The sequence below is a fragment of the Sturnus vulgaris genome, chromosome 14 (genome assembly GCF_052056855.1).
Source record: "Sturnus vulgaris isolate bStuVul1 chromosome 14, bStuVul1.hap1, whole genome shotgun sequence".
NCBI lineage: Eukaryota > Metazoa > Chordata > Aves > Passeriformes > Sturnidae > Sturnus > Sturnus vulgaris.
In genome coordinates, this window is record NC_142256.1 from 11,927,876 (window position 1) to 11,951,217 (window position 23,342).

The window sequence follows — 23,342 nt, forward strand, 5'->3', positions numbered from 1 at the left end:
CCCTACCCTCTTCGTCTTTACAGAGCAGGGAAGTGTTTTCCCCATCAGAATATTCATCAAACTACATCTGCTTGGGTAATTAAATACTATAACAATTAAGAAAAAAAAAAAAAAGAAAGAAGAAAACCAGACCACAGTGATGTCTCAGCTTATAAAGGTGCTTGCCAAGAGTGGAGATTTGATCTTGCAAGGTGCAGCCTGCACAGGAATTAAAGGCAGTTGGGCAGGGCAGACAGTCCTTTAATGACTCACTTGTAACCAGCTCCCTGTAAGCACTGTCAGCTCCTCGCTGCTGGATTAGTGCGTGCTTGACAGGATTGTCACAGCATAATAGACAATGAAACACCACCATTTAATCAGTCAGGATATACAATTACAAGGCAGCTCAAAGATCCTTATTTGCCTCAATTTTCAAACCAGGATTGCCAAAAAAAGAGTCCCGAGTGAAGTGCCAGCTCAGTTCACAGAGAGACTTTTCATCGCATTTCTGTCTCAGCTACCAAAATGTACAGAAATGCCAGATGTCACAGGGAGAGACAGTGTAGCAAAGCCTATAAATATTCGAAATTATTTTTCCAGCACACATTTGTGATTCATAAAATGTGGAACTATAATGAATTTCAAATGCCACATAAATGTTCAAATACAAGATATTTCTCTCTGCTTTCATAATGCTTTAACAATATATGTCTGGGTCACATAAAGCTGCTGTTTAACTTGCAAAGATGTGACTAAACTCCCAGTCTTTTAACCAAAATTACCAAATAAAAAGTAACAATTGCAGTTTCATCGTTTTTCAAGTGAGGATTTATCTTCCTGTTGTACACACACAGCTGCTGTGAAAGGCTGCAGTAGATAGAACTGTTCTATCAAGGGTGAGGAAGAGGGTAACATTTTATCCAAACAATTTTCAGACCAACAAAAGGCTTTGAATAAGGAATCTCTCTGTGTGATGAACTTGATCTGACAAGCACCTATGTGAAGTGAAAAAAACCCCGTGTCTGTTCCATAGCACCTGAAATGTGGGAGCATTCAGTAAGACTTTAAGTACAGACCTTTTCCATCAGACACAGGGGGTGCAGCATCACTCCTCAACAGCACCTTCCCAAACCCCTCCTGTGACCACACAGCCCATGCAATTCCAACCCCTGCCCCCAACAGACCACGAATTCCCTGCTCCAGATACAGTTTGAAAGATAAACCCCTTGTTATGACTAACTCAACTCCTCCTCTCTTCCCCAAATCATATAATGTGAGTAATTGTCTTCACCATGACTGGAAAACCTTTCAGGAGTCAGAATATTTCCTCTTCTTGGAGATGCACTGCACAGATTCTTGAACAGGCAGATACACAAAGGTGATTTAGGACAAATCCGGAAATATAATCAGACTTTTTAGTGCATCGGAAGAAAAGCTCTTTGAAAGAATAACCTACTGCATAATTATGATCAGTGTTCTAATATTTGTTAAAGAGAATTCCAATTTACAAATAGATCTCCCAGAAATGTGGTCATTTGATGTGAATTACTGTGAATTGTGTGAATTCATATTTTAGGTCTGCTATTAATATCATTAATATCAGGTCAGCTGTAATTGAGCAGGCCATGGATGGGCAGTAGTGTGCAGTTCTTGGAAAAGTACAGACTCAAACTTCAAAACCACAGAAAAGTCTTTCAAAACAGAATAATTCCAAAACTCCATTGTGTATTAGGCACTGAGCAGCATTAAAATCCAAGGATGTGGTTGGAGAATCCACATGCAGAAGTACAAGAACCAAAAAGCACAGAACAAACACAGGTGTGAGCTGGGCTGCCATGTTCAGAACTGGACTCCACATGAACAGAAGTGTTAATGGAACAAACCAAAATGATTACTTACAAAATGGTTGTGGTTTTTTGTGGGTTTTTTTCCCACATGGATATGTTTAATGGACATAGAACCTCCACTCTTCATTTTTTTAAGACAGAACAAAGGACTGTTGCTTCAACTGTTCTCTCTGGAATCTGGTTTGGTTAGAGAATATGCAATTGTTTCAATATCTTCCCACAGCACTTTTATCATCTCTCTCTTAGACAGGATTACATTAACCAAAAGCTCTACAGAGGTAACAAATGTACAGTCTGCCTTCACTGTCACAAGCACTTATGAAAAATAGAACTGAGAAGAAAATTTCAAGAGCACTTTAATATACAGAATGAGTGGGATAGATGTGTAGTGCTTATTTTAAAGAGACAGCCTTTATTTAAAGTACTTTGCTTTGTAGATCTTATAAAGTAAACATTACAATACTTCTTTTCCCCACAAATATATTAAAATTGTTTAAATGTAAAAGGCAATTCCACAGACTGATGGATTTTTTTAAAGAAAAAAAATCTAACAGAAATAGGCAGCTCAACTAAACTAGATTTTAAACATTCTGTTTTGTCATTCCATCTTTAAAAAAAAAGAAAAAAGAAAAAACACACTTTTCACCCAGACTTCCTTTACAGCAATAAGGCAACTCCAGGAGATTTGGATGAGCCCCTTGGAGATTACAGATACTGTAACTGGCTGCTCCTCATGCTTTATAACACCCAAAGGTGCAACTATCCATTAATCACAATCACATCTGTGCATTAAAATATAAAACTTAAATTACAGATTTTAAAAATATTACTAATAGACTTCCCTATCATAAAATGTTTTACATTTACAGTACTTGAACTATTTCAGTTCTGGGTTGATGAGGTTTAAGCAATTTACCACTGCAGAAGTTAGACTCTGGAGCTCACAAACAGCACAACCCAACCAGGGGCAGCGATAGTTGATAGAGTCATAGTGCAAATCAAAATAAGGAGTGCAGAACTGCACTAATTGTTTACATTTCTAAAATATAAATGAACAAGACAAGCTCTTATACTGTACATGCAATAAATTACAGTAAGCATATGGCAATGAGGCTGGGGCATTCTACAAGTGTAGCTGGTGTACCAGAGCTGAAGCCTGTGAAATATTGGACTCAGTAAACAAAACATTTCAAAGCTCTGTTGTCACTTGAACTCTGCTTTCATGCTTTGTACTTCTGCTTCCCCGTCTCGCTGATCACACAGATATGCTGAAACAAAATAAAATGAAAAGCTCCTGTTAGGAAAGTAACCTAAGAAACCAAGGTTTGACATCAATAACAAGCTTCTGAAAACAACACAAGTGTGCTGTACACACTTCAGGAGGAAGAATCAGTCTGACACTGTTTATGCAGAAAACCTTAGGCCTTTTCTTGGTCCAGAAATCTCCATTGCCTTCTTTTCTCCTCTCCTAATTGTCCCACCCAGCGTCTGCTGAGTCTGATGAGACCCAGATGAAGAGTTAATGATAAAAATAATAAAACGTGAGCCCTTCTTAACTTCTTCCCAGGTCTCTCTTCTTGAACTCTGATATAACTAAGCAAATGCATTTATTTGTTCCAGACATCTGGTGAGACAAGGAACTTCACACAAACTTCACATTATTTCAAAGCTGACAGTTGTGCAGCCTCCACTCTGCATGCAGCAAAATAAATTTTTTAGTTTCACTAGAGCTCCAAACACTGCTGCTCTCAGGCTTGGTCTCGTCACTGGAACATTAAGCATGATTTACAGAGCAGGGAGAATGATGTAAGGAGATTTCCCTTCCTTCCTCCTCCCCAGTTTTAAATGGAGAAAAACATACGGGAAAAATTACTTACATTCAAATCTCTAAAGTATTCATTGTAATCTAGGGCGTATCCCACAACAAATTTGTCTGGCACTTCAAATCCAACAACTGAAAAAGACCATAAGTCACCAGTGTGTTAGAAAAAGAACTTCCTAGAGTTCACTAGACCTTTTTACAGAGACAATATGGAATTTTATAGATACAGATTGTAACTCATTTTATTTCTCCCACCCAAGTACCCTCAGATTAATATTTCAGCTATTTTACAACTTTAACTTACTTTATTGATTTATCAACTAAAGGAAATGAAATAGATGTATTTATTGGTTCCCACACAGCTGCCTGGTGCTAGTCTGCAAGAAATGAATGGAAGCTCTTAAATTTACTGACAGGATATTATATTGAGAATGTAAAATTCCTTGAAAATATTCTCTGACTTTGCAAATATATACAAAAGTGCCAATCCTTCCTGGCACTTCCTAGATGCCTGACATGCCAGTGCAGCAGCAGGGGACTCATGAACACAAGTTCCCCCCACAGCCTGATTCCAGAGCAGCACCTCTGGGAGCTGGACCTGCAGTCCAGACAGGGCTGCAGGAAGGGTCATTTGCAGGTTTCAGAAACACGTGTGGGCTGGCTGCTTTGGGTTTGCCTTTGGCTTTGGTTTGTTGCTGGTTTTTGTACTTGGTTGTGATTTTTATCTCCCAAAAAATCTGCCTAAATAGAAGGCATCCACCATTCCAGATTCTAGCAGGACGCTTTGTCAGGCAGTAAGTCCACCCTATCTATACACACTATAAAATGACAAAAATAATTAAATTATCTAAAATATAAAATCTCCAAAGGGCTTTTCCCCCTTGTGCTAAAATGAAAGACTCCTGAGCAGGAAAGCTGTATCTTTTTTCTCTCCCTGGCTACAATGGGAAAAACAGGGAGGTAAACTTCAAATAAAAGGCACTTCAAATAAAAGGCTGTGGGCACTTCTGAAAAAATCAAGGTGATGTTTAGCACTTACTGGGCCTCACAATACAGGGATAAATGGAGGCCGAGCCATTGCTGCCTTGTTGTCTCCTTCAGAGCTCACATGTCCTGCTCTGGACAGGTTGTCTCTGAGGACAGATGGCAAAACAAGTCCAAGATGCTCCAAAGGTACCATTAGCCCAGCTAAGCCTATAATGAGATCCCAGGAATGAGGGGAACACCTCAATGAAGCCTCGAGGTATCACAAAGCTTCACTTACAGAGCTTTGTACAACCTTGGAGGAGGAACAGGATGTGATTCTGCTGCTCAATTCACTTCACTTCCATAATGAAAGCAAGAGGAATTTAGCCTCTGGAACATGGTAAATCACACAGCCCTGCCCAAGGCAGGAGGAGCTGTCACTCTCTTACCACTGCCTGCTGTGGATGCTGTTCCTTCACTAACGGTCTTGGGACAGACAGGAGAGGACAAGAAGGGAGTAATTCAGATATCCAGGCATAACCAGTACCAATTCAGGCATTTTATCACTGTAAACTTTTATCAGACCTGCTACCCCATGTGGAACTCCCACATTCTTGGGAACAGCCAAATAGCAGGACACCTCCTGCTATTGCTAGGCTAAGGCACACAAATCACTCCCAAAAGTCTCAAAAGGTGAATCCAGCAGATTCCACTGACTGAAGCATTTGACTAAATGCAAGTTGAGAGAATTTGCACATGACAATGGTGTAACCTAGACCAAAATATCAAAGTTTGATTTTCAATATAATAAAACGTTGCAAATATTACAAATCCTGATTAACTGTCTCAAAATACATTCTAAATATTTAAATTATCTATATAAGAACAAATTTTATCAAGAATAATTAGTGAAAACCTATTTGGAACATCCTTGGACTTTGAGCAAAAGGTACACAATACACAGACATACTTTTCATAATGAAAAATGGTTGTTAAAAGTCACTTACAGTCCGGCCGGTATCCCACACTCCTGGGAGTTCTTTTCACCAACAAACTGTCAAATAAAATTAATGTACAACTGAAACATGGAAAAGCACCATGTACAAATATAAGAGACTGTTTTGGTGACAGAGAAGCTAAGTTAGACCTAAGTGTGCATAACTGACAGCATAATTACACATTTTTTAAACCACTGCTGTACTTGCAGGTACAAAAGATCGTAATGACAAAACCAAAACTTCAGAGAATCATTAATGGTTCACAGCCTAAAGGCTAACTAACAGGTCTGCAAGGAAAAGGCTGGGAGACACTGATCTGGATGGATTTTCACTGTGAAAATTCACTCATTTGGATTTTATGTATGTTAGGAACTTCAGGTGCAATTTACTTTGTAGGTAAAGAGGCAACAATCTGGGATGTGGCCCAAATAAAAAAAAACAACAAAAGCCTAAGTTTTATGAAGTAAAAGTTCAGTTGCGTGAATGTAACCTCAACTCCACTTGCACAACTTGTCCTTATCTGGTTTTCATTGGAAGTACTAATTAACCCCATAAAGAAAATGTAATTGATGATCAAGAGATACTAGAATTAATGGTCAGAGGAGTAAAAAGCATGGAGATACAGAGCTGGGGGTAGTGTGGTAGAGAGAAATGCCCTGCTAGCTTAGTGTAGTTTGCTCATTATTCAGTTGAGCACTTCCACCTCTTATAAGACAATCCCACAGGCCTGACATTTGTCTGTCTGGGAAACAGAGACTTAGGGAGGAAAAGAAAAGGTGGTTATGGCTGAATGCAAACAGGACCAGGCATAACTCTGCACACTAAGCACAGACCCCCTCCCCTCCTGGATCACCCCTGAAGATGTGGCTTCATTTGCCACAGTGACAGTTTTGATTTTACTTTCTGAAACTTCTAATTGGGAGACTTAATTTTTGAGAATTGGGGTAGGATTTGATCAAAGAAACCCCCAAAAAATTAGCATTAGTTCACATCTCCCTACTACAACTACTTAATTGTCTGAAGGAAAATAAATAGGAAACTAAAAAAACCAAAACCAAACCAAAAAACTCAAAAACTCCAACCTAATCAACAACCACAACAACAAAATAATCAAAATATTAACAAAGAAAACAGAAGAGAGAAAAGTGAAGCTAAGATGCAAGACTATCTAGAATGATCCTGTTTCCCTGGTCAAGTCTTTCCCTAGGCAGACCCAAATTACTGCAACAGCTTTAAAACACAGGAAATTGGTCTTTCCACAGATATATTATATTATGTTGTATTGTATCATAGACTTACACTGAAGTGTTACACTTTTCAGTGACACATACTTAAAAACTGGTCAGGGAGAAATCCACAAGGGCCTCACCTTCAGCAGGTCACCTCCAGATTGTCAGCAAGAAGAGCTGTTCTGCTAAGTCTAACAACTGCTCTGACATTGTTATGGCAACACAAGTGATTAGATATTACACCCAGCTCTGCTTTATCTCTAATCCCCAGCAATCATTATGCTTTTATTAAAAAATACACAACTACAGCATAGCAGTGCAACAGATGCAATTTAAAAAGAAGTAGGAGGAATGTTGATATTGGTTAATAATACAATATCATCCTCAACATTTCCTGTTGGTTGCAAGTTATTTAATTTTGAAATGTTTTGAAACAAATTGATTAAAGGTGTAACTAAGTAGAAAAGCCTGGAAGAGCATATGGCTGGGTGACTCTCACAGAATGACCTCTAAAGCTCAGCTGCACTATGCACACTATACACTCACTCATGTTAGTGTGTAAACCAATTAAATTTCACAATTAAAGAAGGAAGAATAGAAAAAAAATGTCTCCATTGCACAGGTACCCCACTGCAGTACAGTGAAGTTACAGACAGTGCCAGCAAAAACAACATCTTTTGAGAGATCCTACATACAGGTAAGCAACAACCACTAATATTGCCTATTCCCCCTTCCAGTTAAAGTCTACATTTATTAACTAATTTTGTGTTGAAAATACCTCTATTAACTTAAAAGAGTATTTCTTTTAAGACCAAAGGATTTAGATTCTTCTAGATACTTCTAAACTTTGACTTCAGTGGTAAAAGCCCACAGACCATATCATAATATGATAGGCAAGAGGTGCTCTGGGCATGCACAAGTTATGTCCTTCTGAAGCACAGGAATTCTTCCAGCAATAAGACTGGAAAGAACAGTGCTTCCAAAATCCTTAACATATATATATATATATGCTTATAGCATGCAAAAGTGCTTTAGGAGTTTAAACAAGTAGTGACTTCAACAGATCACATCACATATGACTCCTTCAGAAATGTTCCCTCCTGTTTCTCTTCCATGGAAATGTGTTTTATGTTTGTTTTTTACTTGTTGGTTTGGGGTTTTTTAAAACCTTCTTAAGATGAAAACCAGCACAAATAATAATCAAACATTTACCTGGCTACTTTCACCATCTTTGGATTGTACTGTTTAAGTAGAGACAGCAGCGTTTTCATTGTTTTACCAGTATCAATTATATCCTGAAAATTAAAAAAAAAAACTCTTTTAAGACAGAATATTAAACATGTCAGACTAGCACTTTCAAGTTTCTACCACCAAAACTGCTCCTCCACAGCAGCATGAAAACATGGCAAACTACAGCCTGTAAAAATACTCACAAGCAAATGCAGGTGGCACGAAACACAGTGCTGGGTTTATGCAACCACACTTGGTTAAATGATCACACACATTAACAAGAGTGCTTAATTGTTGTGGATAACCATGACTTTGGAGGCAGTTGCTGAACAAGCAGTCACTGAATGACCTTCTTGGCTCCTTCTGGATATTTTATGGCTTGTGCTCCTTGCAGCAATGAGATAATGTTTAATTCGAGTATGATAAGAGTAACGTTAGTCTCACTGTTGAGCTCAGTTACAGAGCATTCAATGGGAAGAAAAGCAAGAAGGGAAAACAGGCAGAACAACCCATTACTGCAGTTAAAGGAAAAGGACTACAATTTACTTTACAGAGACAAGAAATACCTGAAGAAATTGCACAGGGAAGTCTGAGTGCAGTTCTGAAGTCTAAAACACACTAAATATATTTTGACATGGCATTTTAATTCCATTCACTGCACATATAAACAAAAAATAAAAAGAGAATATATGGCTTGAAACTGAAACAGCAGAAATGGCCTCCTCATTTGGACTCAATCACACCATCCTTAGAGGGATAGTCCTTGCCCTGGCCTAAAATCAAATCTATTTGAAGTGAAGGAGGCAGACAGCAAAGAAGCAGAAATACCATGTTTTCAGCTGATTTTCCCATGACTCCCAATTAAAATAAAAATCAAACGACAAACTCAACAGAGCAACTGCAGCATTAACACTCAATGCTTTTAATCATTAAACTCCACAGAAGCTGAAGATGTAGAGGTATATAGATAAAAATCAAAGTTAGTAAATAAACAGCTACTTCCATGCTCTAAGAAAAAACCAGAACCTATTATTGATTTTCTGTTGTGTGATGAGCTGTTTATTGGAGATGAATCTCCACTTTGTACAGAATTTTTTTGGACATTAAAGGGATGCAGTAAAGAAAAGCCTAGCACTCAAGACATTAATTTACAATAGATGTGCATTTTATCACTTGACAGTTAAAATGGTGATTAGTAGGTGTTCATATCTGAGTGTAAGACCAGCCACTGGACAGATGAGTCACTGAACAAATAAGAAACTAACCTAATCTGGGGATTACATTCATCTGAAATGGAGCAGATACATAATTAGACACATCTGTCTTGAAGCAAAATATACTTCAAAGGACACCACTGATCACACAATGACTGCTGTAGGCATACTATTTTGGTAGGAGTTTTGGAACTGCATGTGCTTCCTGTGGAATAATATAACCTTCTCAAATTAGGAAAATAATACATAGAAACACATTTCATGAGAGGAAACATCCTTTCCTTTGGCTGATGAATCAGTTGCCATAGTTGTTTCTTTGCTTACAAACAGGCCATTTCCATTATTTGGAGCCTTAACACGTTATTAGATTGCACATCCACTTTTCCTGTCTACTGCTGCTGCTTCCCTATCCTGAAATCGTCAATTGTACTCAAGGAAAGTGACATTGGCTGCACATTAGCAATGGTGTTCATCAAGACAGAGGTATGAAAGCAAGAATTAAGCAACAGCATCTACCAGGCAGTCAAACTGAGCTGTACTGAACCTGGTATCACCCAGAGAACCATGACAAGACAGAGGAATTGGAATTTAGCAATTGCAAAATGCCAATTAAGATTAACATTCTCTATGTCACTATTCTCTAAACAAATTATACACAGGGACGCTGGGCTTAGATCTGTTTTTCACTTATTTTAGGATATTCATATCAGGAATCTCTTTCTACCTCTGCAGTTTAGTTTCCTAGCTTGTTCTGATGAAACCAGAACAATAACATGCTTAGTATCACTTTTTTCAGGCTACTTTTTCAAATTAAAAAAAAAAAAGGAAAAAAAATTAGACATTTTAGAATTGATAAAATCTCAGGAAACCGAAAGAAAATACAAACCATTTTAGATGGCGATTTTCCTGGTTAAATGTAGCAATTGAATGCAATTTGAGAATTCAAAACACAGCTTAGTTCAAATTCAGAGACCACTTGCAAAATTCAGGCCTGAAATCAGAAGCTGGAAGCCTTGAAATCAGAAACTGTAGGTTTTCTGGCTTAGGAACAACTTCTATTAGAATTCTTTTACCTGTCACACATTAGAACTTCCAAGTGAAATACAGTACTTACTTCTACGATCAAAACATTCTGGTAGGAAGAAAAAGAAAAACAAATCCATTAGTACCTAGACAACATACAATTTCTTACTAATCTTCATAACTCATTTTCAGTGCAGTAAAATATTTGTATCACCATTTATGTATGTTTACATGTGTAACAGCAACTGCTTTGTAGTTTAACATCTCTGATGCTCTAATAACAATTAGCTGAGATCCTTCTCAACAGCTCACGTTAAATACAGTCTTTGAATTATTCAGACTTTGAAAATTCTAGATTCTATGCCAAAGAGATCAAAACAGAGTCTATACAATTCCTGTTCTTCTAGAGAAGAGTGTCCTACTGCAGAGACATGTCATACCTACATCCTTTACATTGATATACATGTCTTAAAAATCACCTGTGAGGAGAAGGGGAAAGTGATATGTTCTGACAGAGTAGGAGCAATGGCTGACATCTGGCTCAACAATCTCCGCAGAATCACTGGAGAAAAGCAGATTCCCAATTTACATTCTCCTCTTTCCTCCTCTTGTCACTGCCTATCATGAGGATGTGTGTTCCTGATGTGTGCTGCACCTTTCACATCTCAACAGTATGAATTCCCACACTCCTACAACACAGACACACAGAGGGCTGTACCTTTCCAGTCAAGGTTGAGAGGTCATCTCCCCCAATGACTTTGATATCTCCAGTTGACTGATCATTCTAAGAAAGAGGAGGGTGAACATTAGCATCAGAAGAATTAAACTGATTTTCTTCTTGTAGTAAATGTCAAAACTCTGAAGTACACAACTAGTAAACGTTAAAGCTTTCAGAAGCACAGCAGCAACAGCATCTCTCTATGAACAAAGAAATTAGAACTTCAAAGATGGTATTTCAGATTAAAGACTGTTTGACAAGAGATTTGCATCAACACAGGCATCATCTCTCATCTGTGACCATTATATACACATATGTATCTAAAAAGCAAAGACTAACTATGCATTCTCCACAGATACAGAAACAGGACAAAAAGCACTTCTGGTTTCCAAGCTACAGGATGCTATATAGCTGGTAATTTACATTTTATACTTTATTGCTTTAGAAAGTCTTACTCTGAATAAGAATAGGCAATCATAACAAGAATAGACAGCAAACAAGGCACTGATTGCTATTTAGAACAATAAACTACAAAAATAGCCAGAAAAGCTTATGCTTAGTTTACAGCCAATATTGGTAACAAATCAAATTAGTTCTTATACAATTGAGCAGCAACACAGGTACACCATCACTACACTGCATTTTGCTTCTGTAAATCTAAACTGTGATAAAAACGTAAATGAACTGTTATATAGGAAAGTTAAAAACAGCTGCTAGGAGTGCCTCACAAGTCTTTGCAGTTTATTAAACTCATGCAACTGACTTTAAACCTTGACCGTGTCTCACAGTTCATATTAGATTTCATATGCAGGTGCTAAGTTCCTGAGCAACGAAAGGGTGGAAAAACAGTTAAAGATTTCTGACATTGGCTGTAACCAGATTTCCACTGGCAAGAACTTTGTTTAATCATTAAGCAATGTTTTAATTATCTTCAGGAGCCTTATTTCTGAGTTCAGTATTGGTAAGACTTTAATGCTTCATGGTTTAACACATAAGAGTTTTACTGTTTAGATCTGTTTTTACTGCCTCCCTGTTGCCACTGCTGGAAAACAATAATGTTTTACAAGATTGTAACTTCTGACTCAAGTGACTCCAAGATCACCTTTTAAGGTGGCATTTTAAGTTCCTTATAGTATCTGTTGTAAGGTTTGGTTAGCAGAGACCTTTCAGATTACTGCTGTGAACAGCCTGACCAGAGTTTAGCACGTTCTCCACCGAAAATCCCTATATTCACCAGTGACAGTGCAATACATCTGTCTTTTGGCTGCCCTTCATGACTATACAAGCAACATTTGCTCATTTCCATGCTTAAATGCAGGAGACTGGTGAAAAACCATTCTTCTTGTAACACAAACAGAATAAACTCTTTGTCAAGAGTACTGAGAGCTGGATCTGATCACAAACACTATCATTCCATTTCTTAACAGTTTGCCAGATCATTAAAATTCATCCGTAAGGACTTGGAAACTGGAGTTACAAGTAAAGTCTAATCATAGCTTGATCATGTCAGTATTCTTAGAGAATTATTTTGGGTGCAGTACAGTATGAACTTTGCATTGCAACAGAAAAAAAACCCCCATATGCTTGTAAATATTAAATGATCAGTTTGAAACAAGAATAGAACCTCAATTATATCAATTACAGAACCATTACAAAAGTTCATCTGCTTCATTTATGCGACCAGGATATTTTTAACATCTTTTATTCAGTCTGTAAAGGCAGGCAGCAAGATCCAGTAATTACATCCAGAGACAGCGACAAGAGAGTTGAAAGCTCCACTTTCAACTGCCCATTACAGTTTGTGATGATTTTCACACCACTGGACACAGATCCCTTCCTGTAGCAAAGCACAGATCCAAACTAGCGAGCAGATTTAGCACTCTGACACTGACGGAGACCCAGCCAAGCTGTTACATACATGTCCATGATAGGATAATCTTTTCCAGTCTATTAAGTTATGCAATCTAAAGGACCTAAATTTGGATATTAATAACCACCTAAGAGATAACCACCTACAGAAGAGAAATGCTCATGAATAGTGTAGTGGAGGCATCACATAACAGCAGCTCCTCACTCATCCAGAACAAGAAAACATTCTTTTATAGAACTGGCTGACAAAATCAAAAACCCTCAAGCCAACACCGCAAGGAAAACGTTTGGGTTCAACAGCTTTCTGCCTACATTTCTCTGCTTTTCTTCTCATCCATTTGCTTTTGTAGTAAAAACAGGATCGTAATCTCCATGAAACTTACTTTGCTGCTCACTCCCCTATTAATATCAAGGCACTGTAGTTCTGAGGGGGAATAAACAAAAACAGCTGTAGTAAAGAAATGAACCAAAACACACGTGGGATATCAATAAAAAGTTAGCCTGGCTTTTTAGCAGAGATTTTTTTCAAGTGTTTCAAACTATTTCTCCAGTATTTTTTTCTGAATTAGAAAGTAGAGAGCACGAAGGGTATAGTCTTTGTACTGATTTTTTAAACAAGGTAAGTAAGTTATTGGAAGTGTTCTTAAGTGGAGAAAGCAGAAGATACACAATTTCCTCTCCAAGAAAAAAACAAGTGGAAGTCATAATTCCATATTCTTAACCTACTATTCTGTAATAGAGACATTCAGTTTTCTGCAGCTTTTACAGGCAGAATATATGAGCATGTGGGGCCTTGGGGTGAAGTGGACTGGAGGCAGGAGCCTCCCCTTTTGGGAGCTACAGAAGAAAAGAGGCTCAAACTGCTCTCTCTCACTGATTTTAACACAGTGCACAAGCACAGAGTGCCTTGTGAGATACAACCAGAGGTTGGCACGAGCCCTCCTGCCCAGCCTGACACTCTCATTAAAGCACATAACTAAATTAGTGCCTCGAGCTCTGCAGAGCTGAGGGTGGTCTCCAGGTAACCCCTGAAGCTGTGTGTGCCTCAGGCAGCCAGGGCTGCCCGTCCTGCAAAAGGACTGGACCAAAGCCCTGTGCAGTTCTTGGCTTTGGCATGAGACGTCAATGGAGAGCTCAATAAGAATAATGGATTTATCAAGTTCTGCAACAGTCCAGACTAAGTCTGTAAATATTCCATCTTGGGTTTCACAGTTTAATGAAACAAAGGATGAGAGTGATTTTTCAATTGAGTTATCTGTCATTTTCTGCTGGAATAGGGACCGGTCTACAGCCCGTGACAAGTAACCCTGACTTCAATGAAAAGCTGCTGATGCAGAATAAACAGCATAACACTGTGAAACAATGTATTCAAACACTTTAAACTGAAACAAAACAGTCATTATTTCCATCTTATAGATGGTCTTAGGGAAAAAATAATAAATTTCTGAAATCCCTAAAACATGAGACTTGGCTGTCAGTAAGCTGGAAATGATACAGTGCTGACACACACCTGCTTCTTCCCCTGACCTGCACAACATAACCCTGTTCTTCCTTCTGTAAAACCTAAAAATTACTTCGTGTTACAGAATGTTCTGTTTCCCAACAAAGTTGAATACTTGTGTTCAGAATCAAAAGAAATTCCTTCCCTAAAAATCTAAACCCAAGGCAACCTATGCACTGTCTTGAAAAGGTAATGCCATATTCATAGGCCAATAATCACAAATCTAGGTTTATGAATCTAGTGTTTCCTCATGGCCAAATACAACTATTTTTATTCATTGTTTGGATCATTCAAAAAAAAAAAAAAAAAAAAAAAAAAAAAGAGGGAACCATTTCTGCAGCTTTCAAGTCACCCTGTCCAAGAACGATGTCTGGGCCATATAAAAACTCCCAGAATTAAATTTTTGTAATAATAGTTGCAGGAGAATTCTCTGTACCAGTCTGGAGCCACAGCTTTAGAGATGGGGTAGAGGGCAGAGAGGAAATTGTTGAACAAGTAAAGGACATGTAAAAGGTCTCTCTCCTCAGCACAATGACTTTACTGGGGTGAGGAGATATCAAGGTCTAAAAGAAAATACATTATATAATAAGGTAGCAAAAGAGTAAATTGGATTGTGGTTCTTAATTCCCTTAATTATTTGTTTAATATTAGCATATTAGGGCAGTAACAATATTAAACCACCTTTGTTAATAATTTGTAGTCAACTTAGCTAAAAATTGCACAGTACTGCATAGATACTTACACAGTAACTCTTCAACCTAATGAAGTCAACTGTCATGGGGATTGATTTGTCACTGTTTCTGTTCAGAGCTTTGATGTAGTCTAATAAATCAGCAAAAAATTTATAGCCACCCTTGAGTACACAGAGTGCCACAATGTGGTGTCCTCCCATGCCCTTCATAATTTCTCGTGCCAGTCTCTCCGTCCTAAACAAAACCAAGGAAGAGTGAGCTGTCATAACATTTCATTTGTTCATCACAACAGCAGCATTTGATACTCCTAGCAGCAGCAAACACACAGAGTGAACTTGGAAACACATTTTGCTTGGAAATATTTGCCCACCACTTGGTCACTTTTATATGTTACTGGTCAACAAAGTTTTGCTTTTCAAGGTTAATCCAACAGTAGCGCTGCCAAATGCGCTTGTTTTCCTACATCACAGGCAGCCAAAGCAAACCTTAACACCCTGAAACTGTTCCACTGTCAGATATGAGACATGAAGGTGTGTTCTCTCCTTCCAAAGACAGGTTCAGCTTCCATGCAAAGAGCAATGTAAGCTAACACAACCCCAAAGAGAGCAGCCCTCACCAGCTGACGAGTGAGAAAACTCTCAAATTGTAAACTGAAGAGTTTATGTTTATTTGCCAAATCAGAATGCCAGAAATTCGTCCTGAAAGCAGAATACAATACCAGCAAGGCAGAGCAAGAGAACACTGCACTGTTTTTCTGCAATAATTGTTTCTAAATTTATTTTGCCATTTATTTTAGAAAGCATGGTCTGCATTTACTGTGTGCCAGCTGACAGCAGGTTTCTCAGAGAAAGCCAACCATTACAAACTTTACGTCAATTCCTTAATGATGTGTACTTTGTCCAATTTTTTCCTCTATATGGACTTCCAGTGTAAAGTTTTAATATTTAAAAAGAAACTTTTTTTTATAGAGATGCTCATTGTATCTAGTTAAACAGAACCACACAAAACCTAAATGCATTCCTAGTCACAAGAGCCACTGGAAGACCCATCCAGCACCGCTCATAATAGGTTTAAATTCACTGAATTTGTTGTTCATTCTCATAAAGGAAATTAGCAACTTTCAAATACAAAGTAAAACAAAAACGTCTTGTAGGCTTATGAACACATTTCTGATCACACGAGATAAAACTTGCACAGCACATCACAGATTTCAGCAATCACAGAAGTGACAGATTGATATTTGCAGAGGATAATGTCTTTCTTGGGTGCAGGAGAAAGGTGGACATTATTTATCTACCACATCAACATGAGAGAGTCTAAAATGATGTGATTCATAGTTTACTTTTATTAATATCTTATGGAAATTCAAGAGACTATATTTTCAGACTGAACTGACATAACAAAACATCTAGTTAGATTTAAGAAGGTAAAACATCAAAGAAACACTGGAAAGAAAGTCCTAAGTTGCTACAGACTACAAAATTTCGCTTGAGAATTATGACCAATTTTCAAAGAAAAGCATGACTGCAAATGAATGAACTCTTAGAAGCAAGAAAAAAAAGGAGATTACATTTAATTAGAGACTCGAATGTACATATAATCTATTTAGACAGTCTCCAAGCAGCAAATTATCACTGGAAGATGTTTATTCCAGTTTCATGCAATCAGTGTACTGTCTGAAGTCAAACAAACCTGTCCATGATGAGCCCATGAGGAATATAGACTTTTTCCAAATCATCTGCATAATGTTTAGGTATGCAGAACAAATCCAGGTCGTAACCTTGTTCATCATCGCCAATCTGAAAAGGAAATAAGGTGAGATTTCTACAAAGTCTTATAGAAAGTCTGTGCTAAGAAACTTCAAGTCCTTTGCTTTCTTCAGTAAAAATTATCAAACCCATGAATAAAAGCTATCAAACCCACGACACTGATCAGAACCACCTTACCTTCCCCTCTCTAGAAACACCAGTCACACTGAATACGGAGTACAGTGTAATATAAGAGTTCACAAGGGTTACTTGAAATATTGCGAGTTGTTATGCAATGCGTGAAAGAAAGTCCTACAACGTTCTTCTCCAGTAGAGAGTAGAAAAGTGGAGTTACTACACCTCAATGAAACTCTATATTCCATTACAAAAATAATCAAGCTTTTAAAACCCTTTAATTTTCCCAGTGTAATGCAAAACCTGCATCTGCAATTAAGCAAGCAGAGGTTCTGACATGGACACCTTCCAAATCTCCACAACACTCGATCACAACAAAACATGCGAGCCAGTTTGCAGCACAAGACAAGGGAGCTACGTGAGCATGACAAGCTATGCTGCTGTGAAGCAACCCTGCTCTGACCACCGTTTCCCAAACGGGGAGGTTCAGAATCTGAAATTAAAGCTTTCAGCAACCTGTTCCACATGGGCAAATTCCCTGTATGAAACAGCCTGCAACACTGGTAAGTGCATATTAATTAGGACAAGGGATTAGCATACGTACATAATGATAGCGAACACTGCTGAGGTTCAGGGCACACTGTCACATCAAACAGAGTCTTCCTTGAACCCTAACCCTGCTGCAGCTTGAAAATGATGTGTTTTTTTAATTACTTCCCTCTCTGGTTACGTAGTCGAGCACTACTATGTGAAAAAGAATTTCAGAGGGAAAACAGAAGGTTATTGCTGACAGTTCACCAGGGCAGGCATTTTCTGTATCCATTTTGGCTACAGTACCCCTGCAGGACTCAAATCTTATTTCAGTGCCTGTGGAAACACTTACCTGGCCAGCGGTCAGACAAGTGTTTACATGAGGGTTTTGTTGATTAATCTTTAATGAGTATTTATCTGGGCAATTTAATTTTCATTTCACCCTCCCATCCAAAACTGACTCTGTGTGAGCTAAACACACACACACACACACACACACACACACACACACAGCTCCAGCTCATGGTCCCTGCAGTCCACAGGGAATTATTTTAAGAAACAAGGCAGGTCCTTCCCAAAACTCATGGGGTTTTTCTTTGGTCTGACCCATCGTTATATCCAGCGTGTCTACTAAACCTTCCGTTCTGCATCTGGCAGGGAATGGGCCCTTCCTACAGGTTTTATCGGGCTTTTTATGGACTGCAGGGATTTACTGTCGCAACCTCGCGGCCGTCACAGCGCTCGGCCATCAGACACCGCACGCACTTCATCAGCACCGGCACTTGCATTAAAACGATAAATTAAAATGAGCATGAAGCGCCTTTGCAGATGCGGCAATAACGCAAAAATATAAAGGATGCTGCTCCTGCAGAACCAGACCCAGCTCACACACGTGGGGCTCTCCCGACCAGAGCCAGAGCCTCCCGCACGCCGCAAACAGCAACAGGAATAGGAAGTTGTGAGGCGCTGGGGGAAGTTCTTCCACCTTCGCTCCGGAGGCGCCAACGCCGGCTTTGCCCGCTGCCCTCGGGCTCCGGATCCCCCCGGATCCCTCGCCGAGGGAGCCGCGGCCGCTCGGGCAGGGACGCGCCCGGCCGGGGGCAGGGACGGGCCCGGCGCCGGGAGGCCGGGGCTGCACTCAAGGTGACTCCGCGGGGCGGCGGCTCCCGGCGCCCAGGGACGCGACACCACACGACACAACACACGATACGACACGCCACGCCACGCCATGCCATGCCACCCCCCGCGCTCCCTCACAGATCACCGTATTCCGGGGGGCCGGCGGGGGACAGCGGCCCCGGCGCCCAGCATCCCCCGTCCCGCGGGCGGCTGCCCCCTCACTCACCACGATGCAGGGGCTGGGGGTCGCCATGGAGCGCGGCCCCGCCGGCGGCGGCTGCGGGCGGCTCGGAGCGGCGGGGGCGGGAGCGGGTGCTGGGAGCGGAGGGAGCGGCGGGAGCGGCGGCAGCAGCAGCGGGCGCTGGGAGCGGAGGGAGCGGCGGGAGCGGCGGGCGCTGGGAGCAGGAGGCGCCGCGCCCGCAGCGGCCCCGGCGCCGCCTCCGCGCCCTCCGCGCTCCCCGCCCTCAACATGGCCGCGGCGGAGCCGCCCTCAGCGCCGCCGTGCTGCGGCCCCGGCCCCGGGAGCGGTCCGAGGGACGGGGAAGAGGGGACGCATCACCGGAGCTGTTCCCTCGGTGGGGCTGTCCCCATCCCAACAGGGTGCAGTGTCCCCGCGCGGTCCAACGTCCCCACTCCTGCTCTCCAGAGTTGACCCTCCCTTCCCACAGCACCATGTGCGTCCCCGTCCCCTCAGGATGGCACAGGAAGGTGACAGTGCTGTGTCCAGTTCTGGGCCCCTCAGCTCAGGGAGGACATTGAGGTGCTGGACCAGGTTCAGAGAAGAGCAACAGAACTGGGTGAAGCATCTGGAGCACAAGTCTGATGAGGAGCTCTGGAGGGAGTTGGGGATGTTTGGCTGGAGAAAGGGCGCTCAGGGGGGATTTTATCGCTTTATACAACTCCCCACAGGAGGCTGTAGCCAGGTGGGGGTCGGGCTCTTCTCCCGGGGAACCAGCGACAGGACAAGGGGACACAGCCATAAGAACAGGTTTAGGTTGGACATTAGGAGGAATTTCTTCAGCGAAGGGGTGATTAGACATTGGAACAGGCAGCCCAGGGAAGTGGTGGAGTCACCGTTCTCTGGAGTTGTTTAAGGAAACACTGAATGTGGCACTCGGTTGACAAGGTGGTGCTGGGCCATAGGTTGGACTCGACGATCTCGGGGTTTTGTTCCAACCTAATTGATTCTGTGCTTCTGTGACTCCTATGTCCAGGGGAAACAGGGTGGGTAACTGCTGTCATTCCCGAACAGGCACAGGGATTCACATCCATCAGGTGTTCACGTCCATTGAGGGACTCCATAGACAGAGGTAAAATAATAAGAAAGCGTGGATAGTTCCAGTGGTCTCAAATGATAGAAAAAAGAAATGTCAAGTTTTCCTGTAGGTGTGGACAATAAGAACAATTAAGGAGAATACAACAGTGCAAAAGGAAATTTGTGATTTCTTATATAACAGCTGAAGACTTTCCTCCTCTTTCTCTAAGGAATGGAAACCAAGTTTTATTTTATGCTGCATGAAATCTTGGTGTCAAGTAAAGGATAATGATTCTTAAAAATAACTTTACTCATAAAGAACTGTAGCAATTGCCCTCTGATATGCATCTAACATTATTACTGTTGGCTCAGAAAACACGCTGAAATCAAATTAAGTGTTCCTTTGTATGAAACAACCAATTTAAGCAAATTTTAACTAAGCAAATGGGCACGATCCTTCAGGAGTACAGTATTGTTTCGGTCTGGGCGGGTTAACTGGAGTGGGTGGAAGGAACCTTTATCGAGTTGTCTGGAGCAGCAGAATGAAACACGCCCTGCAGCTAAGGGATATCAGGAACGTGTCATAGCTGCACTGTTTCCAGCAGGCCAGGAAGAACAGCTGCCCTGCCTAGTTCAGGGAGAGCCTGACATTAGTGGGCAGCATCTATGGAGAGACTCTGCAACCTCAGAAGAATTGCAGGATCTGACTGTATTTTAGTTACTGAAAACGTTTCTCGTTAATGACTAAAGTCAATGCCTGCCATTAAAAGTAGCATCCAACAGCACCTTTCTGATGGCATGCAGGAGTTGTTGGCTTGACTTCCATGCCATTTCTCCCCAGCAAACAAAACCATTAGTCCTGTTTTGCCCTTCTGGATGAGCAATCTCTTTGTCCTGCCTGCCAAACAGCACATTCCTGGATCCAAAGCATTTCTGGTCCTGCTGGCACCCCATTATGGAGGGAAAAACAGATTTACAAAAGCAAAAGTATTTGCTGATATTACAGGAAGTGGGTGAGCTGAGAGCAGCACCAGATTTAGTAGGTGACCAGTTCTGCTCTTGCTGGTTACGAGGCCACTGAGGCTTGCAGGGCCTCAGTGGGGAGGGTGAGGGAGGGGGTTCAGAGGTACCTGGGAACTGCCCATCTTCTGTCTAGATGATGCATAGGGTGGGAAAGCCAAAGATTTGATTTCTCTGGTCTGCACAGCTTTTTACAGGCAAAATAATGTAATGAATGTGCCAAGTGTTTTGTCTCTGAGTGGACTCTTAATTTCATAATTATTTTGTCCTCTGTTGCCAGCCAGGCATATCTCAGTGCTCAGGCCCAGTGAACCATGGCCTGTGTGAGCACCAGTTGTAAATAATTTTGTTAACAGACTTTTAAAAACCTTTCTTGGTAACTACATGACCCCACTGGTGGGGTACCTGGAGGTAGCAACTGAGTATTCATCTTTTGGAAACACCTGAAATGTGTGCTGGGTCAGATCTTCAGGTCAATGCCCATTCATCAATCCCTGCTCTTCTCCCCAGTTCTCCCTCCCAGCTTTGCCATTGCTGCTGGGTGACTCACAGAGACTCAGCAGAATTCATCTGCTGGTTTTGTTTCACGAAATAAATCTCCTAAAAAAAGCAAAGAGTACAACCAATTTTCAGCAGATAAACCAGACCAGCAGGACTCCCTCGTGACCAGAAATTTGTCTGTGCAAGCAGAATGTGGGGAAATGGAGAATTCCAGGGATATTAACCCAGTCCTGAGAGAAGCACCCCATTTTTAATCAAGAGGAAAACCAAAAAGAAATATCTGATTAAATTATATAGAGAGCATTCACTTGGATGTGAATTTAGCACACAAGCATCCCATCTTCTTCATGGCTGCAAAGAAATCTTTCCACTCTGACTAGCAGAGCATATAATAGCATATAATTATTTTTCTAGCCAAATGTTTCAAATGGGAGTGAAGCCAGATGTACAAAACGTCATTTAAAAAGAGACACACCCTTCCTAAGAAATAGGGAATAGATGTTGTTCATTGCAAAATACCTTTTAAAATCATGTTCTTGCTCTCTGTCTTGTTGATTCCTGTGAAAATTTGTCATGGCAGTGATTCTCAGTGGTGACAGTCTCCATGGATTTTGGAAAGTGATGCTGATCTAATTATTGGTTTCAAGACTGGGATATCCTAGATGGTGAGAGTTTATCAAGTTTTCTCTCCCTGCCCAGATAATAAATGACAATTTACTGACCAAAACTAAGATAAGCAAAACCTCTGAACTATGTACTTCTCTGGAGCTATAGATAACTTCTCTTTTTCACTAAAAATATTTTCACAGTCCAGGATGGCAACTGGGGGAATTACAGACATTTAGTCTGTATTCAGTACTGCAAGGACTGGTCAGTGACACAAAAATTACACAATTAGTACAAAACACTGAGCAGCGGCTGATCAAAACCGTCAACCATCCAGAGAAACGCAGCCTGGATTGCTGCAGACCACGGCGCTCTCTGGGCTGGTATTTGTGGCATTTATCAGCTTTCGTTTGCAAACATCCTTTCAGAATGATCCCAGTCTGGCTCAGCAGGACCAGACACGGGACAGCTCTGTCACAACAGAGCCCAGAGCCGGCGCTTGGCACCGCGCTCGCCCCGGCACCCGCTGCCCTGCCCGGCGGGACGGACCCGGGGCCAGCGGCTGCCGCAGAGGGCCAGCTCGCCTCAGGGCCCGCAGAAACTCAAACAAGGATTATGGAAAATGGCACAAAACAGGCAACGGCAGATCCCGACATGCTGGATCCCAGAAACCTGGGGTTTTCGAGCTTTCTGTACTTTCTGGCACTGACTGCCTGGAGAACACTGCGTTTGACCTGAGGCCTTGGAGATGGCTTCCAAATTTGAGTGATGTTAAAATCATTGGTGTGCAGTGAAATAGAAGTGCGTGCTTTCACATGGTAAAGGGTTTTACATTTGAGGGTTTTATAGTACAGTAATAGGTATAGGACAAGATGGAGGATTTTGGGAAGTGTCTCATTGTTCATCTTCCTTATTTTTCATGGGTTTCAGGTAGTAGTTTCTGGTTGGTCAGTCAGTGTCACACTGAGGGTCATGGGAAGTTAAATATTGGGTTAAGAGGATAAATAATATAGGTGTTAATTCTCTATTGGACTATTTAACTTTAAGAGACCTTGTAGCAGCTGGATCTTGCTCCATTTTCCTCGCTTCTAGCAGGTAGCTGGAAGTGCTACTGAACGCTCTGTACTTTTTGATAAGATTTAATAAACAACCAAGCCCAAACACGAGAAAATGCATTTCCTTTGTGTATTTTTTCATCCTGGCTCTGAGTGAAGGCAGAAGAGACTGAGACAAACCACGAATTAAGTGGTGCAAAACTCTCACCACTGTTACACTGCCACTGAAGCAGGGCATGAGCTCAGCACGGCCAGACCTGAAGCACAACCCTGTGCTGTGGGGC

At 41.1% G+C, this 23,342-nt stretch overlaps 1 protein-coding gene across 1 annotated transcript; it reads right to left on the reverse strand.

Annotated features, from left to right (window-relative positions):
* Positions 1 to 1,885: 1,885 nt before the first annotated feature.
* Positions 1,886 to 19,059, reverse strand: HPRT1 (hypoxanthine phosphoribosyltransferase 1). Its single transcript, XM_014887360.2, has 9 exons — positions 18,848 to 19,059; positions 16,781 to 16,887; positions 15,139 to 15,322; positions 11,027 to 11,092; positions 10,400 to 10,417; positions 8,054 to 8,136; positions 5,622 to 5,668; positions 3,704 to 3,780; positions 1,886 to 3,094 (listed from the first exon to the last, which is right to left on the reverse strand). The coding sequence occupies exons 1-9, from the start codon at positions 18,872 to 18,874 to the stop codon at positions 3,047 to 3,049; spliced, it is 657 nt and encodes a 218-aa protein (XP_014742846.1). The 5' UTR covers positions 18,875 to 19,059; the 3' UTR covers positions 1,886 to 3,046.
* Between the last annotated feature and the right edge of the window lie 4,283 nt (positions 19,060 to 23,342).

What these genes read in the sequence shown, in the direction of transcription:
- HPRT1 (XM_014887360.2), bottom strand. Translation starts at nt 18,874, where the DNA reads ATGGCGACCCCCAGCCCCTGCATCGTG. An exon ending in AAGATGGTGAAAGTAGCCAG is followed by an intron (nt 5,669 to 8,053) that starts GTAAATGTTTGA and finishes TTTATTTGACAG; the next exon opens with TTTGTTGGTGAAAAGAACTC. An exon ending in AATACTTTAGAGATTTGAAT is followed by an intron (nt 3,095 to 3,703) that starts GTAAGTAATTTT and finishes ATTTTGTTTCAG; the next exon opens with CATATCTGTGTGATCAGCGA.